We start from the raw sequence: 16,459 nt of genomic DNA on the forward strand, positions 1-16,459 counted from the left end.
CACCTGTTCGCTATCATTTTGCCAATCCCCAAGGCACTGGGATGTCAGAAAGCCTAGAATAGGGTCCCAAGCAGTCGGATTTTCTAATGAGGGACATTAATCCCATGTAGTTTGGTCTTGGTTTTTTTTTTGTTTTTTTTTTTTCCCTTCAATCCCGAATCAACAATTTATAGAACAAGTCTAAAAATAAATAAAAGGAAGAAAGAGAATGAAACTAAAACTGAAAAGGCTGCGGGATACATTGTACCTGGGGTTTGAGAGGCATGGCCACGTTTATGCAGAAGCTCTCGGGAGGCCCACTGCAGCGGGCGGGGCGCGGCCAAAACGCCTACTGACGATTGCTGCTCCCTGACCATCTGCTGGCCTGCTTGCCACGGACACTGGGGACAGCCCAGGGTGAAACTGACAAAGCATCCCATTATTTAAAAACTCACCACCTGGAATTTTTGAATGTGTGCTTACTTCTGCTTGTGCCCAGAGGAGCAATTAATAGTCTTAAACTTCACTTTTGGAGCCCCAGTGAGATAGGACACTGCCAAATGCAGGGGCACACAGAGCACAGCACCCGGCAAAGCTTTCGCTGCCATGCAGATCAATGCCTGTTGTGGGGACTTCTCACTGGTGATTAAAGCTTGAGCTTCCGCATATTTAAACGTGACTTGATTGGATATTTTCTGTCCCTTAGTGTCATAAGGTTTCAAAAGTAATGTTTCAGTGGCAACCTTCTAACAACAAGTTTAAATTGTTTCCTCTCTGGGAAGAAAATTCTGTGTAGATTTTTTTTTTTTTTTTAATTTCTCTTCTCCAATATTGCAGGGTTTAGAGTAGAATCAGAAGTTGAAATCCAAATTTTTCATTCGGATTGGGGGTAATCGGTTGGGATATGTTTTATAGGTGTTTAACAGAAACTTCAGCTTTAAAAATCAGGAAGACAATAGATTTCAGGGTTTTATCTAAAAGAAATGATTTAAAATGAGTGTCAACAGACCATAGTGTGGTAATAGCCAGAGAGAAAGAGGGTGAGAGTAGTGGAGATGGGCAAAGTGGGGGTGTCATGGGACAGAAGGAGACTTTGCTTGGGGGGGTGGGTGCACAATGCAGTGTGCAGATGATATTCTGTTGAGTTGTACACTTGAAACCTGTGTGGTTTTGTGAACCAATGTTACCCCAATAAATTCAATAAAAAATAAATTGTGTCAAAATTGAAGTGCAAGGCTGATCATAATATTGTTTATGAGAGAGAAAACTTCAAAGCCATGAAAAATTCCAAGTCCAACAATAAAAAGTTGACTGAATAATTCATGTTATCTTACCATAATGGGATATTATGCAGCTATTATAAATGGAAAAACAAAAAACAAAACTAGAGTTAAGGGATTAAGAAAAAAAAAAAAAAAAACACTACAAAAAAACCAAAACAAAACAAAACTTATAGACAGAAAACAGTATGGTGAATACCATAGGGAAATGAAGGGTGAAGGGAGGTAGAGGAGAGTATAGAAGAGATAAATGGCGATGGAAGGAGACTTGACTTGGGTGGTGAACACACAATACAATATGTAGGTAATGTATTACAGAACTGTACACTTGAAACCTATATAATTTTATTAACCAACTAGAGGCCCGGTGCATGAAAATTTGTGCACTCTGGGGGGGTGGGCAGTGGTGAGGCTGGGTTCCTCAGCCTGGCCTGCACCCTCTCACAGTCCAGGACCCCTCGGGATGTTCACCTGCCAGCTTAGACCCGCTCCCCAGGGGATTGGGCCTAAGCTGGCAGTCAGATATCCCTCTGGCAGCCCAGGAGCCCTCAGGGAATGTCTGACTAACAGCTTAAGTTGTTAGTCAGATATCCTTAGCCTCTCCCACCACCACTGTTGTGCAGGTCGGCCATAAGCCAGCTTCTGGCTGAGTGGTGCTCCCCTGTGGAAGTGCATTGAACATCTGCCCTCTGGTGGTCAATGCATGTCATAGTGACCAGACATTCTGCCATTAAGGTTAATTTGCATATTACTCTTTTATTATATAGGATGTCACCCCAATAAATTCAATAAAAAGAAAAAGCTAGTGTTAATTAATAATGATTATAGAAGTACTACCAGACTACCAGTATTTTATCTTATTCTCTCTTGGTCTTATGAATAAATAAATAAACTATTATTAAGCATTTACTATGTGCTTAGCACCTAACAACAACCATATTAGAGAACTTTTGTTGAATATCAATAACTATCTTTTGATATATGGGTTCTTATAACTTTTTTACAAAGAAGTAGAAATGCTATATTGATGACAATCATTTCATTTGGCAAGTATTAGAAACCCAATCAAGCCCAACAAACCCAGCTTTTCCATGTAGCTGGAAAGTCTAGTATGGTATCTAGAGTAAAGTATCCACTGCTTATTTTTATTTTTATTTTTGTTGTTGTTATTAGTGTTTTGTTTTTTTTTCTTTCTCTCTCTATCTTTTTTTCTCTCCATATCTAGGAGCTGTGTATCTCTGTTGAGCTTTATTATTACTTTTTAAATATATTTTTATTGGTTTCAGAGAGGAAGGAAGAGGGAGAGAGAGAGATAGAAATATCCATGAAGAGAGAGAATCATGGATTGGCTGCCTTGATCACTGGGGATCAAGCCCACAACCTGGGTATGTGCCCCTGACCAGAACTGAACCTGGGACCCTTAGGTTCACAAGCTGACGCTCTATCCACTGAGCCAAACCAGCTTAGCTTTATTATTTACAGAGTCCTTCCACACTGTGCACAATGTGGCCACCATTTAGACTCATGCCTTCTACCTAGCAGTTTCAGAGGAAGAAGAACCTCACTCCAGAGATAAACCCCAGAGGAGACTTTGATGGCCTGGCTTGAGTCACTTGACCTTTTACGTTACTGATCAACAGTCCAGCAAGGCTGTGTGAGTGGGAGAAGGCTGATTATTCCAGAGAAGGAAGCCAGCAGGCCAAACTAGTGTCTGCTATTACATTATACACCCCTATTTTTAAGATGTTCAAAATGCTGTCCTTTTCATCCAGCTAGTTGCTATTCTTTGTCAAGTCTCATGGGCCCCATCAACTTTCTTTGACCTCACAAGCCAATCATACATGCTCTTTCCTGTGGGTTCCTACATGATGTCTCTATACTGGTAATAACAAACACACTTCTATTGTGCTTTTATATCCTGCTTTGTCTTGTCTTGTCTTATTGATTTGACTTTCAGCTCCAGGGTGGATGTTCTTGGATTTTCATTTTCCTCCTCCCAGGTAAAGATGAGGTGGTGCCATAGCACAGTGGGGATGAGCATGCCTGGAGGCTCACTCACTGTGCATTACCAAAAAAGCTACTCAGTCTCTGTAAATCTGATCCAACATCTGTAAAATGGGCACCTTAACAGTGTTTGGAAAAATGAAACAAGATTACTTTTGTTTTATTTATTTTCTGTCCCATGAAAAGCACCCAAAAATAAATGGCAGCTGAATCAATGACATTTAAGTTCTGTTTCCTCTAGCCTCGACTGAAATTTTCCTAAGTTCTTTTTCCATTATAATATATATTTTTTTGTCTTTTAATTTCTAGGTTGTCAATATCTGCATAGTTTTCTGTCCATAGGTGTGGCTAGTCAATTTGCCAGTGGACTCCTAGGCTTCAAATAAAACCCATGGAAATTCAGGCTTAGCTGGTTATTTCTTAAGATAATATAGGAATCAATTCAATATTTCTTAGATGGTTGAGAACAACATGGAGGCAAATGCAAAGTTTTAGGTCTCAGAGGTGGTGGTTGAGGGAAGGTGAGATCATATCTTGGCCAAGTTCTCAGGTATTTCCAGAAACCATTTTCCTTCATAAAGGATCCAAGCCAGTTTTACTAGAATCACTTTCTCATCACTTCCTCCATGTTACTTGGAAAAAAAATTTTTTTTAAAGATTTTTTTCAGAGAGAAACATCAATTGGTTGCTTCCTGCAAGCCCCCTACCCTGAGACCAGGAATTGAACTGGCAACCTTTCAGTGCACAGGACAACGCCTAACCAACTGAGCCACACAAGTGAGGGCACACCTGAGCAAACTTTGGAGTACTTCCTTGTATGGCTTTGTAGCTTTGATTTGGGTCCTGCTCATAAGCAATGGAAGCGAAGATGCCTGGCTGGGAGAAAGGGCTAAGAGGGCTGCAAAATGACCCAAGCTCTGGACTTCATGCCCATTATTCAAAAGTTTAATGAACTGGGGTCTTAGAGCAAGGCACCGTTAAACTGCTGAGGGGCCCCAGCGACACAAAGCTGCTGGGTGAGAGTTTGCTTGTTTTGAAATCAAAGACATAAACTTAGCAAAGAGGAAGGGTATTTTTGCCATTCCGGGTGGGGGGAGTGGAGTGGGAAACATCTTACCCCTTTCAAAACCTGATAGGAGGAGGGCGAACGCCTGACCCAGTTTCTCAGTTGGATGCCTCCAAACAATCACATTTTCCAGTTTCTTCCTGTTACACAATTGTGCTCTTCACACTCTCCTGCTATTTTCAGCTTTGCCAGTTGATAAGGGACTCAAGTTCCTGTTCTCTGGAGCCTGGCTACTTTAATGAAGCTGTGTTCATTCCCCTCCTTCCCTCAAGTATGAGCCCTGAGTGCCAGCACGCCGAAGGGGGAGCTAAAGGGAGGACACTGAGTGGTGGGGGGCAGGGGGACATCATGGGGCTGATTGCATTTGTGTGTCATGACAGCAGCTTACGCTGAATTTGGAGGCTCAAAGAATCAAAAATAGTAAGAAAGAGTGTTTGATGTTAACTGTGCAACAAGAAACCCTCCAAAGCATTTCTCAAGATGAGAAAGTCAATGGAGTTTGTACTTCACTTGTTTGTCAGCCAATCATTTCACAGAGATTAATAAACACCAGCTACATAAAAGCACAGTATGGGCCAGGATAATAATAATAATACCAGGCTGGTGGAAATAATGGCTCAAATTAATGAGCACCTGCTGTGTACCTGATGTTGTTCTAATGCTGTAGGTAGAATGCTCCTTTAATCTGACAAACACGTTAATGTTAGCAATCATTATTATCTCTATTTCCAGGCAACCTACCCCCCCCCCCAAAAAAAAAAAATAAAATAAAAATGGAAGCACAGAAAAGTTCTATAGCCTGTCTAAGCTCACACAGGTGATACAGGGTGGTACTCAGATTCGGGCCCAGGCAGTCTGGATACAAAACCTGCACCGTTAAGCAGTGGCCCCTGACTCTCCATGGCAGCTTTTGGTGATGGTGATGGGAATGAGGCAAGTCTGATGAAGGCGGGAGCCAGGTCTCATTCTATGTGTGCCCAGGCTGAGCGCCAGGCGTGGGCCCAGGGGCCTAACCAGCAGTGGCTACTCTTGAGTCCAAGGCAGAGCTTTGTCTTCTGAGAAAAACGGAAGCACTACGTAAACTCATTTGATTGAAAAGCAAAAACTAAAAGCAAGTAATGTTTAAGGGTACTAGAAAAAATATAAGTCAAATTAAAAAAGGATATAGATAGCTATTCATTAAACAAGGAAATGCCTTTGCCCCTATCCTTGTTGAAATGACTGGCAGCCCCGAGTTTTCACTGGTTCCCTGAACTGCTTGGAAACCTTCCCGTTGGCTCACATTTCCTAGTTGAAGATGGAGCCAGGAGCAGGGTAGAAGTTCTCAAAGTCTTCTGGGAAAACAGAAATGTTCTTTCAGGGCTAACACCTAAAATGGGTTGAAAAACTGGGGTTGCACCATTTCCCTCTCTAGCTTGAATAGAAGGCAGAGCTTAGAATAAAGGCTACAAGACTGAAGTTTCAATTGTGTGTGTGCGTGCGCAGTGGGGTGGGGGAGAGGAGGAGTCGGTATAGAGAGGGGGAAAAGGAGACAGGGAGCCTACGGTGGGTAGCCCAGACTCAGATGGGTGTCCATAGACCAAGAGAAATGAACTCAGGGAGGGCTAGGGAGTTCCACAGCAGCAGAAGAATTCAGGAAACAATGAAGCTATTTCTGAGGTGAGGTCAGATAGACCTGAATTGCCTCTGGGGCAAGTAAGCTGTGGCAAGACTTTTAAATGCCTTCAGCATTATTTGTTTCATCTCAAAAATGGGAATTAAAATACCAAATTCAAAAGGTGAGCTCAAGGATTTAAAAGGAGGACATGTGCAACGTGCTGTGCAGTGTCTGGCACACAGTGGGCACTCCATGACTGCTGGCTGTTGCTGGAGACCACATCTCTCCTCCTCAGCACTGCTGACATTTGGGTAATTGTTTGCTGTGGTGGGTGCTCCTGTGCTCTGTGGAGGCTTAGCCACATCACTGGCCTCTTCCAATAGATGCCAGCAACACCAGAAGTGACAGCAAACGTGTCTCCAGACACTGCCTACCAAGTGCCACCGCCCCCAGCTGAGCACCCTGTTCTCTATCAGAAAGGGGGCATGGTTTCTCCTGGGGGTGCTTGGCATGGAATATGCGCATTTTGCATTGCTTTCTTTTATTTTTTACATTTTGCATTTTATGGTTCTTTAAATGAAAAAGAAATACACAGGAAAGACACAGGTGGGCTTTGCTAAGTTTCTACCAGGCCCTGAATTTTCTAACTGAATGATGAATTCCCTGGAATAAGAGGGAATCTGACAAAAACGAATGGGGTTTAGACAGAAATTCTCCCCTATCCTCTGACCCACTGACTCCAATAAACTCAATAAAAATTAAAAAATAGAATCTGCTAAACGTAAAGAAGCTGAGGATGTAAAATTTGACAAAATGTGTAGATGGTGTGCAGGAAACACTTTAAACAAATTAATTTACCTTCATTTGTGGTACCAATTCTGCAAAAAAAAAAATGTATTTGATGATGCAAAATGTGTAGTTTATATTTAGATTAAGAATCAGTTAAGGTTAGGTCCATACCCTTGTTTCAAAGAGTGAGGAGGTAGAAACATACATACATACACACACACACACACACACACACACACACACACATTATTAGAATGTCAGATGCCAGCAAGCGTGCCTGTGATTGACATGATGTATACTTTGGGGGCTTCAAATGATGTCATTATTTTTGGCATCAGACACACTCTACCTGGGCAGAACTTCAAGTGCAGTCTCTTCCATTCATCCTCTCGCCAACCATTAGATGCTCTGGAGCTGCATTCCCACTGGGACCTGGGGAGGGAGTGCTTGGCTTCTAGCAGATACACTTCCTCCCTAGATTACCAAAGCCCAGCTACTTGCTTCCTGTCACTCATTTGTGGCAGAGCTATAATTACTAACCCACTAATACTAGTATATACACACTGCTTGGCCTGTGGAAACATACTTATTACCAACTAAAATAAAATACACTTAGACATGAAGTAAATTGACATGATGATGATGATGTGTGTGTTTGTGTGTGTGTGTGTGTGTGTGTGTGTGAGAGAGAGAGAGAGAGGGAGAGAGAGAGAGAGAGATTTGAGAAAGAAAGGAGAGATTCTTCAGCAATTTACAGAAAGCTCAGAGATTGCAAAGTCTGATTTCCATCTCTGATGACAGCCAAGTAAAGATGCAGTTGATAGAAACTAGCATTCGATTCTCTGAGTATCTCTCTCGGTGGCTGCCACTGGTTTTCTTTCCTCAGTGATGGCCTCAGCCTGGACTTGAGAATGAGGAGTCTTATTTTGTTTGGGGAGGTCAAGATCCCCCTCCTAGTGACCTGATGGAGTGGGGCTCCAGGAACAGAAAGGTTAATTGGATGCTCAACCTATCACCTGAGGTCTTAGAAGTAGTCCTGAGTCAAGCTCTACCCTTGGGGGACATGGGGGAGGCATTGCCTGGAGTGGATAGACACGGGTGGAGGGGGGGCAGGGGGACAGAACTGTGAGGCCTGCAGACAGTCACAGGAGGGTGGTTGCAATTTCCCTCCATTTGACTAAGGTACCACCCAGTAACCGGTAACAGGTTCTCACTGTTCAACAGTAGGTCACGCAGGGGGATTACCACCCAGAACTCTGAGTTGAGCCCCTGCCCTTAAGGTCATTGGCCTCAGAGTCCGAGCCCTCGCTCTCCATGCACTTGTTCTCTGACCACAGGCGAGCTTCTCCTCTCCCAAGGCCTCGTTTTCACGCTGGGCTCAGAAAAGGCGAGTTAAAGGAGACTGCAGAATGGGGCTGATTCTGGCTGCTCTCCTGCTCTCTCAAGACTGTGTTGAGGTTGATGGGAAACATGGAAAACTGGGGATGCACTGGGCATGAGCCAATGTGGGCCGCTGTGCACTGTGCACCTGCATGGCAACCGCTTCTTGTCCGTGAAATGCCTCCGCTCAGCCCACTCTCCTTGAAGGGAAAAGCCATTGGGCGTAACAGCTCCTTCCTTTGCTGCTGTATCTTAAGTTAGGCATTGACTCTCCTTAACTCCTAGAGCAGTTGCTTTAAACAAAACTTGTCATGACAAGGATGCACCAAAATGTGGGTTGCTGTTTACTAGATACGCCTTAGAGCATTCTGTCAGCTCTGTTAAGATATTTTTAAAAACCTACTTTACATTAATATGAAAAAGAGTAACACCTCACATTGTCACTATTTGACACAAGATCTGAAAATGGCTCAGCATCCTTCTACAGAGATCCAGGCAGGAGATTGGCTTTAACACTGTACTCAGAGGAACGTGACCCATGGTGTCACCAGGTGTGACATCTCAGTCCCACATCCTGCACCATCCAGGTGGCCTTTCTGCCTCTGGGAACTGGCAGGCGTACATCTGCACAAGGAGGCCCTTATGCAGCTTTTGTTCGACCCGATTTTCTTGCTATTGTGTCATTCAGCATCTTTAACATTAAGATATTTTTAAGGACATTTAGGTTTTTACTTAAAAGTGTATAATGTTGTCAAGAATATTCAGTAGAAAAAGATATTTGTAAGAATAGCCATTGATAAGCTTGGCCCCAGTCTGTCTGTACTTTCTCACAACCACTTGCAAATGTGTAGAAATCATTCTCATAGCTGAAACAGGTTTGGCTCAGTGGTAGAGCGTCGGTCTGCGGACTGAAAGGTCCTGGGTTCGATTCCGGTCAGGGGCAAGTATGTTGGTTGCGGGCACATCCCCAGTAGGAGGTGTGCAGGAGGCAGCTGGTCGATGTTTCTCTCTCATCGACATTTCTAGCTCTCTATCTCTCTCCCTTCCTCTCTGTAAAAAAAATCAATAAAATATATATTTTAAAAAAATCATTCTCATAGCTTCTGATTTATAATACACCTCCATCCTGGGTATTTATTTATTTATTCCTCACCTGAAGATATTTTTCTATTGACTTAGAGAGAGTGGGAGAGAGAGGGAAAGACAGAGAGAAACATCTATGTGAGAGAAACACAATTGGTTGCCTCCTGCAAGCACTCTGACCAGGGCCCAGCCTTGGGAGGAGCCTGCAACTGAGTTACATGCCCTTGACTAGAATTGAACCCAGGACCCTGCGGTCTGCAGGCTGATGCTCTATGCACTGAGCCAAACCAGCTAGGGCCATTCCGGGCATTTTAAAGGCTTCTTTCTCCATTGCTGGGGGTGACCCAAGCCTCTTGCCTGCTCCAGCCACCATCTTTGTCCCACTAATTTGCATATTCCCTCCCGATTGGCATGGAGTGATAGTCAATTACCATATTTCTATCTTATTAGTATAGATATGGAAGGCATTTAATCAGTCACCCTATTATATTTCTTGTAACACAAATATATATCTAAATTTGCTTGACTTTTTATTTACCAGTGACCCTAATGCTTTAAGTATCAAAATTTTCTTTTGGGTTGGATGATCATTACAAATATTATGAATGTGTTCTTGTCCAAAACAATATAAATGTATTATAAATTTTAATAATTTTAAATTTAAAAAGTTAAATTGTTATCAGAAATGCATGTGTTGTGTTTTCATTTATATTTGAGAGAAAAATATTATTTATGTCTGCAATGAGACATGATTCAACATAAATTCTATTCCCATTTTTCATTTTCTAGATGACTTGAGAACGCTTGCTCACATAAATGACTAGATGAGAATAACTAAAATTTTGTTATAGTAATGTCACTAATTGTTTTGAATTACATATAAGTCACATGCCTCAGCCCACCAAAAATTATTTGTAATGATCTATCAGCTGAAAAGTAGATTGGACTTTCATTTTTATTGAGAGAAAAAAATGGATACCTTCTTATAACAAAACAGTACATTACCCAGGCATTATAATCACTCAGTTTTGTCAACACAAACACTAATACTGATATTTCAAATAGTCCTTTCTTTAGTGCCTCAAAGGTTTTGCACCCTAGCAATCTGCTGTGTGGTGATATATGGGATAAAACAAAGAAAGATGCTTTTCTTTCTTAAAATGGGAGCAGGTAATTAAGAAGGAAAACAGCAAGATGTTTTTTAATGTAGGGAATTTTCAGTAAAGTACATTTTAGGTAAACATACATGTGAAGGTTGAGAAATTTAAATTCAGGTAACCCCTTCGGCACTGGAAAGGAAAATCAGAGGGGACAGAAACAGGTTATTGCAGAAAGCAAGCCACTTACAATGAGCGGACCCCGGTTGTTCTCCCGATACTTGTTCTGGTAGAAAATGTAAACGACGGTGGCGGCCAAGGAGTAGAGGAAGGCGAAGACAGCCACGGTGACGAAGAACTCTGCTGAAGACGAGGAGTCCCCAGTCAGCGCCAGCTTCTCCCGCTCCTTCCCCTCGCAGGTCGGCACCTCGAATGCCACCTGGTAAAGCCTAGGGACAGATTGAAGCACACTCTCTAAGATGCTATGGTGAGAAAACCGGAGTCATGGCTGTTAGGCATACTCGGTGCCTTTTCCCTGCGCTCAGCACTTTCCATTGTGCCCATGGGGCTCCTGTCCTCTCTGTGGTTTTCACATTTCAGGTGTCACAAGGGACAGCTAAGCGACCAAGGAGATCAGCTCTATACCCGGCTTCCTGCAACTGCCCGCACATGGTTCCACCTAACTATTTGCCCCAACCCACATAAGGACAAATAAACACTCCACCCTCCCTACTCTTGCTGGCTGACACCAATATACTAATCTCAGCCTGCTGGGAGAGAATCCTATATAATAAAAAGCTAATATGCAAATTGACCAAACGGTGGAATGACAGATCTCTATAATGCACACTGACCACCAGGGGGCAGATGTTCAACACAGGGACTGCCCTCTGGTGGTCAGTGCATTCCCACAGGGGGAGTGCCTCTCAGCCAGAAGCCAGGCTCACCACTGGTGAGCAGCACTAAGGATGGGCTCCCGGACTGCAAAAGGGTGCAGGCCGGGCTGAGGGACCTCCCCTCTCCCACTCCCCCCCACATGCCCCAAGCACATGGATTTTGTGTACCGGGCCTTCATATTTCTTAAACTCTCACAAAGTTTCTTGGCCTGGCTACTGTGGGCACGGACCTAACCATCCACATGTTCTAAAGCAAAGTGGGGAGTGACTGGGGAGTTGAATGGCCTGCCTGTGAGACAAGTTCACTAATGAAATGACAGAGATCATAGCTGCAAACGTGGAAGTCTATGCTGCAGTTAAACACCATGCCATCAGGCTTCACAATAGCCGTCCCTGGAGAGAGAGGGGAAGGAAAAGGAGGGGCACCTGAAATGATGACAAATTAGACTATTCACATCTCCTCCTTAAATTCTGCTGGGCTTTCTCATCTGAACTTAGACTCAAAACCTGACTCCTGAACTCGATCCTACCTCATGATCATGGTATTGACTTAGGGCAATGGTCGGCAAACTCGTTAGTCAACAGAGCCAAACATCAATAGTACAATGATTGAAATTTCTTTCGAGAGCCAAAAATTTTAAACTTAAACTATATAGGTAGGCACAATGTTATTAACTTAATTAGGGTACTCCTAAGCTTGCCTTTGCTAAAAACTCAAGGGGCCAAAGATCCGAATGTGGCTCGAAAGCCGTAGTTTGCCAACTACTGGCTTAGGGCTTTTCTTTGACAGTTCCCTTTCCCAACATTACTCTGAGCCCTGTTATTGCCATTCAGGTGTGAGCTCAAATGCCTTCTCCTGGGATATCCTTTTCTGTCCATTAATGTGAAATAGCTCCCTTTCCTCAGACATTTCTGTCACCTCACCCTGTTTAATGTCACTCAGAGCACTCCTCAGCAGCCTCACTGTCTTGGTAACATATTTAATTACTCATTTTTTTCTGTCTCCACTGCCCCCTGCATTATCACGAGGATCTTAATATTCTTCTCTGTGTATCCAAAGTCCTGACATTTGTTAGCCACTCACTAATTAATTAGGATTTGGACAAGTCAATGAACACTTCTGGTTCTGTAAGATAACTGATAGATCCTAATTGACTGAACTTCTGGTTTAGACAGTGAATTCTATCAGGATAGCATCCAAGCTCAATATATCACTTAATAGAGAAAATAAGATTTGGGGGGTGGGGAACATGCACAATACTTTCTGCTCAATAGGTGACACCTAAGGAAGAAGCATGAACTAGACGGTAAACTGCAATTCAATACTGGATCCCAAATTCTGCTTCTTCGGAAATGACCGAATTACCCTCTGATTGTGGAAGGCCCTTGGAAATAGGCATAAACAAAGCTTTACAATATCAGTAAAATAAGTTCCACCTGGAAAATTATCTCTGAAAGTAACAATGATGATACTTTTGTATAACTGACGAACCTTTTAAATTCCTAACTTATGCTTAGGAAGTATTTTTCTTACCAAGTAAAATTTGAGCCCTTTGAAAAAGATTGGTTTTGCACACTCTCTTATAGTTTAGAAATAATATACTGTAGTGATGAAATACAGCAAATAACGAATTGGAGCATTTCACATGTGTCAGATACTGTGCTTTATAGGCATTCACTTATTTAATTTCCATGGCAACTGTGTAATATAGGTACTTTATTGTCCCCTCTCTTTTTGCAGATAAAGAATTGGGCTTAGGAAGATTAAGTAATTTGTCTAAGACACATGTCTTCTGGGGCCTGGGATTAAATTGTGTCAGACTCAAGAGCTTGATTTTTTAACTCTGGCATTAACTGTTTCTGTTAAATAATGAGAATATTAACTGGATGAATGTTGTTTTTTCAAAGTGAAGCCCATGCACCACTAGCATCAGAACCATTAGGGTCTTGGTAAAAGCATATATACCAGGGCCTTGTCCAGACACACTGAGTGGAAATCTCTAGGGATGTAGCCCTATTAATGGCCAAGCAGATAGCCAGTCCTCTCTCCCCTGAGCTCCTACAGATCAGAAACCTGTTCTTTTCCTTTCACTGCTTGATTTGAGAGAGGACTATTATGTCACACAGTCCACTTGACTTTGCTTGTCCTCTCAGCCTCCTCCTGTTTCTCATCAAACAGAAGTGTGTGCACCTTCAGAAAGACCAGGGAAATAGAAGCATTCATCATCGTTTCATTGGAGAACCCCTTTCCTCCCCTAGCAGAGATATGGAGATATTTGTTTCTCAATAGTTTGGTCTGTGGGAAGTCAGAAAAATGAAATTGATTTAAAAAGTAATGCCAACTGTTCTGATAGAGGTGATTTTCAGATAATGTATACGTTTTTTCCCCTCATTGTTTTGTAATATGACATTCACTCAACAAATGTTTAACAAGCAGGTATGTAGTTCACAGGATGGCTGGATGCTGGGCAAAGAGTGGAAACCAAAGAGGAGGCAGGATGGTTCCTGCCCATGTTGAACTTCAAGTTTAGAGGGAAAAGAGAGGTCTGACAGGAGCCTTGGCCAGTGGGGTGGGAAGGCCAAGACAAATTCCCCACAGAAGGGATTTTTCAGCTGCAGCTTGAAAAATGATAGAAATCACCCCAATGTTGGTGACTTCGCATCTCCTAGAATGGCTATATTACAAAAGATCATAAAACTGCAATAAAAGTGTTAGTGAGATTAGATTGCAGTAACAAGAATAATTGGAATAACACGAAAATGGGAATTTTCAAACAACTTCAGTGAGTGGAAATGAAAATGAGGCAGCCACTTCAGAAAACAATCTGCAGATTTTCAGATAGTTGAATGTAGAGGCATCCTATGATCCTACAGTTCCTCGCCTAGATCCACACCCAAGAGAAATAACACTTTTCTGCACAAAAAACTTGCACAAGAATGTGCACAGCAGTCCCAAAGAGGAAATAGCCAGATGCCTATCAGCTGCTGAATGGCTAAGCGACATGTGGCACAGCCACAGGATGGAATATTATTTCATGCATCAGCATTAATGAGCCTTGAAAACCGTATGCTAGTGAACAAACCAGACACAAAGGACCCTTTGTCTGATTACATGCACAGGAGATGTTCTGAATAGGCACATTTATGGAGATAAACAGAGGTTAGGCTGGGGGCTGGGGAGGATGGGAGAACTGGGGAGGGTGGCTGAGTGTTAGAGGATTTCCTTTGGGGTAATGGAAATGCCCTAGAACTGATTGTGATGATGGATGCACCACTCCACAGATATACTTGAATTGTACATTTAAAATGAATGGGTTGTATGGTATGTGAACTACATCTCATAAAGCTGTTAACAAATAGGCAGGAAATAGTATGTGCCAAGATCCTGCAGAGGCAAGTTGCAGAGCACATGGGAGGAGAGAACTATGGGATGGGAACTGGAAAATTGCAAGAAAAGGGTTGGTGCAGGGGGAGATGGAGAAGTAGCCAGGAGTCCCCATTGTGGGGTCCTGTGGGCCAGGTTATAGTTCTGTGTCTTTATCTTAAGACAAACACTGGGAAAATTTTCTCATAATAAACAATATCTAAAACAAAAATAGCAAGCAGAGCAGTGTCATCTGCCACAACCATTTGGCTGCATACACACCTGCTTTTCAGGTGCTAGGACACACTTCACATCAGCCATGCCCCCAGCGGCCAGCTCCCTCAGCTAGCTCCACAGAATAGGTCTGCAGTTGTGTGCTGGGGGCAGCGTGGAGGGGTAGATAAAACAATTGTTTATTTTCCTATGCAATCAGCTGAATAGCAACATTTCCCCCGTTGCTAACTAATTACATTGATTTACAGTAAATGTTAATTGTGCTTATCGGCACAAGGAGAAAAAAATCACTGACAAATCCACTCTGCTGGTGAACACCAATGATCTACAGCTTGGTGGATCTACAAGCCACACTGGGCTGCAAGCAGGAGAAAGAGAAGAAATGGGAATGAAGCTGTAAGCTCGTTCCTACTGTGTGGAAGGGAGGAGGAGTCATTTATAAAGAAAAAGCACATCAACTCAAAGTAGTCTGAGCATGATAATTCATATAACTGAATATTTGAATGCTATATGAATGTACAGAAAGGTTCCTTTAAGTAACAGTTGCATACATATGGATAAATACATATGTCTTACTTAGGAGGAAGAGATTCTATAGCCAGCATGTGTCTAGCAGCTGTACTAACTTTGGAAGCAAATATCATTCATTTAGAACCCAAACAAGGAAAAAAATGTTTTGTACAGAGACAGCATGTCAGTTGGTAGCATCCGGAAGCCAGCAGGGCCGCCTCGGATCTTGTGAGGAGCTAGTCAGGGAGCAATTGCTGAGCCTGCAAAAGAGAGCAAATCCAATTTGTGGATTTCAAATGCCTAGCTCCCTTCTTGGCTGGCCCGGCTCAATCAAGGGGTAATTGAATGTCGCTGGGTTTTATTGCATAATGTCAGTCAATGAAAAGACTCCATTTTTTACCAGTGCTGAAACACAGCCCTTCAAACAGTTCACTGCTGCTTCATTTAAACTGAAGGAACTACTTGATACCCCACAAACCTTAGTTCTGTTGGTAGGGCCTAGAAAAACATGAAGCAAGTTGGTGTTGTTTTGTTAATAAAAATATTTACAAGAATGATGGCCCTCATTTTTCAATCCCCAGGCATTGTGCTAGGTTCTTTACCGACTGCTTCTCACTTTATGTTCATAGCAACTTTCTTAGGTAGGTGCTGTTGCCACCATCATTATACAAATGAGGAAACTGAGGCTCGGGTGAATTTGCCTGATGTCCCGTGGCCAGGGGAGGGCAGAGATGCATTTGGAATGAAAACAGGTTGGGAGGAGCCTACAGGAGTAACCACTTCTTCTGTTTCAAAAGTTACAGCATCTCTAGGTTCCCAGCTGAATGTGTGCATGAAAACGACCAAGCCAGCTTTCCCAGGCCATCTGATCTACGGGGACACTGACAGTTTATGCTGAGAAGGATTCTAAACCAATACTCATCTCTCTTCCACCTGGGAATTTGTGCATCGGGCATTGTACAAGTGCCCAGCAATGACAAGGTTGAATCTCTGTGTAGACCAACCAACAGGAAGTCATTAAGAACTTCCTAGTTTCCAAATGTTGTCCTGGATTACTCTAACATCTGCCTCAGAAGCAAGCAGAGGGCAAATGACCTGACTGCAGCAAGTATTGAAACTGTGGTTCTCATAGTGTCCATAGTTTTGTTTAGAAAGTGAGATTCTGGGGTAAAGGAAAGCA

The 16,459-nt window shown here is 42.7% G+C and overlaps 1 protein-coding gene across 2 annotated transcripts in view; it reads right to left on the reverse strand.

The window, feature by feature from the left end:
* Positions 1-16,459, reverse strand: part of SYNPR (synaptoporin) — a 271,672-nt gene that overhangs the window by 28,646 nt on the left and 226,567 nt on the right. For both annotated transcript variants that reach the window (XM_084902714.1, XM_084902715.1), the window contains one exon: positions 10,526-10,724. In XM_084902714.1, the coding sequence (XP_084758840.1) occupies positions 10,526-10,724 (199 nt within the window). The remainder of the gene's footprint in view (positions 1-10,525; positions 10,725-16,459) is intronic.

Source organism: Pipistrellus hanaki (assembly GCF_964339955.1).
Source record: "Pipistrellus hanaki genome assembly, chromosome: 13".
NCBI classification, from domain to species: Eukaryota; Metazoa; Chordata; class Mammalia; order Chiroptera; family Vespertilionidae; genus Pipistrellus; species Pipistrellus hanaki.